Raw genomic sequence first — 2553 nt, forward strand, 5'->3', positions numbered from 1 at the left:
GTGTTTCTGTTTTTCACCACAAATAACCCGTGTTTTTATTATCGTGAAGTGCCGATAACAGTGATGATGATACTGAGTGAACAGAATGTGACTTTCTTTATACATACTAGTCTTTTTTGGTGATTTGTCTTTTACATTACATTCCTCATATTTTCGACATAATTTTCTTTGGGATATATTTTACTCTTACTTTATGTCCTAGTACGAAGTTGAAAAAGTTGAAATAAAGTCATGGTATGTCGAAAAAGTCAAAAAAACAACATAGTATATTGCTAACTATCAAAATTGTTGGATGTTTTCTCCCATATTTTAATCACAAACTATACAAACAACTTTTTTTATTTCTTTAATTCTTTTTAATGAAATGCTTTAAAAATGACCTTCTTTTCACGACATCATTGCTTTGACTCATTTCAAATTGCTCATTTTCTACATTCCTTTAGTCATAAAGTAATGTGAGAAAAACAACAACAACATGTCAACACAATAATCAACACAATCAACTCATTGCAGGTAACAGTGTAAAAAACAAAGCATGATACAGAAGTGTGTTTCAGTGAACACTTATAAAAAAAACTTTTTAACAATATTTGTAATAAAACGTGTGTCAGATGTCGTGGCATCCCGTTCTCTGTATGAAAACACATATCTGAGCTAACTGTGCAAACATTACACGAAAACTACCAAAATAATGTGACGGTGTATCCTCTGGGGAGCAGGAGTTTACGGCAGCTTTTAGACGTTGGTATTTTAGGAAAGATACGGAAAAAATCTGAGTTTTTTAGGACGACATCCTCCGGGTAACGATGAATAATTACAGGGACATTTTATTTTGAAATTCTCCCACGTTCTTCTTCTTATATTTTAAGAACTGGAGATATTGTTGGACTCTTAGATTTTGGCTTTTCTTTCCAGAGGGAACGTCAGAGCCGTATTTTATTTTGAAAATCATGCACAGTATACGAACAATAAGTGAAAAAAATATAAAAATATAGAAAAAAGTCAGTCGTTCTTCGTGGATTTTAGATTTCGGATCGTAAGAAGAAACATACCTCCATCTAATCTTGAGATCTTTTATTTTGAAAATCTTGGAGTGTCCATAAAAAGTTGTAATTATTTTGTTTATTATAATATCGGTAAAAAGCAGTGTTTTGTTCTTGGTAGAGGTTGTGTGGTCAGCGTCAGGGGGTGATCTGGGCGGGGGGGGCAGCGCGACCCGAACACAGAGGGGAAGTGCTGGATCAGGATCTCTGTGAACATGTTGATGGGCGTCAGAGAGGAGAGAGAGAGGGAGCCGTGAGGAGGGCGGAGGAGATTCACCCCGAACACACACGAGAGGTTAGAGGGACTCATCCTGTTCTCCACGCTCTGCTGGGACACCTGGGAGAGAGAGAGAGAGAGGTTAGAGGGACTCATCCTGTTCTCCACGCTCTGCTGGGACACCTGGGAGAGAGAGAGAGAGAGAGGTTAGAGGGACTCATCCTGTTCTCCACGCTCTGCTGGGACACCTGGGAGAGAGAGAGAGAGAGGTTAGAGGGACTCATCCTGTTCTCCACGCTCTGCTGGGACACCTGGGAGAGAGAGAGAGAGAGGGTTAGAGGGACTCATCCTGTTCTCCACGCTCTGCTGGGACACCTGGGAGAGAGAGAGAGAGAGGTTAGAGGGACTCATCCTGTTCTCCACGCTCTGCTGGGACACCTGGGAGAGAGAGAGAGAGAGAGGTTAGAGGGACTCATCCTGTTCTCCACGCTCTGCTGGGACACCTGGGAGAGAGAGAGAGACACAGCAAATCTAGATCAGCTCCGTTGTTCCCCCGTTTCTAGAGATGTGGGTACGGAGGAAAAGAGAGAGGGTTTTATTTCCTCCGGACACACACCTGGGACACACACCTGACACACACACACCGGACACACACCTGACACACACACCGGACACACACACACCTGACACACACACACCGGACACACACACCGGACACACACACCGGACACACACACCGGACACACACACACCTGACACACACACCTGACACACACACACCGGACACACACACCGGACACACACACCGGACACACACCTGACACACACACCGGACACACACACACCTGACACACACACCGGACACACACACCGGACACACACACCGGACACACACACACCTGACACACACACCGGACACACACACCGGACACACACCTGACACACACACCGGACACACACACCGGACACACACACCGGACACACACACCGGACACACACACCGGACACACACACCGGACACACACCTGACACACACACCGGACACACACACACCTGACACACACACCGGACACACACACACGGACCACCACACCGGACACACACACCGGACACACACACACCTGACACACACCGGACACACACACCGGACACACACACCGGACACACACATGGTGATGTAGAGAAGACATCAGGGAGTGACTTGCGTAATAGGAGACCTTTAATGCACACGAGGAGGAGGGGGATATATTTAATCAAAAATAGGACTTATGACTAAAACAGTATTTTATATTG

At 45.0% G+C, this 2553-nt stretch overlaps 1 protein-coding gene across 2 annotated transcripts in view; it reads right to left on the reverse strand.

Annotated features, from left to right (window-relative positions):
- Positions 1-333: 333 nt before the first annotated feature.
- Positions 334-2553, reverse strand: part of LOC117488254 (rho GTPase-activating protein 8-like) — a 15128-nt gene continuing 12908 nt past the window's right edge. Inside the window, exon 13 of one of the 2 annotated variants that reach the window (XM_034137057.1) lies at positions 334-1380. In XM_034137057.1, coding sequence (XP_033992948.1) covers positions 1126-1380 — 255 coding nt within the window. In that variant the 3' untranslated portion in view covers positions 334-1125. The other variant, XM_034137058.1, reaches the window with a different exon arrangement.

Source organism: Trematomus bernacchii, unplaced genomic scaffold, assembly GCF_902827165.1.
Source record: "Trematomus bernacchii unplaced genomic scaffold, fTreBer1.1, whole genome shotgun sequence".
NCBI lineage: Eukaryota > Metazoa > Chordata > Actinopteri > Perciformes > Nototheniidae > Trematomus > Trematomus bernacchii.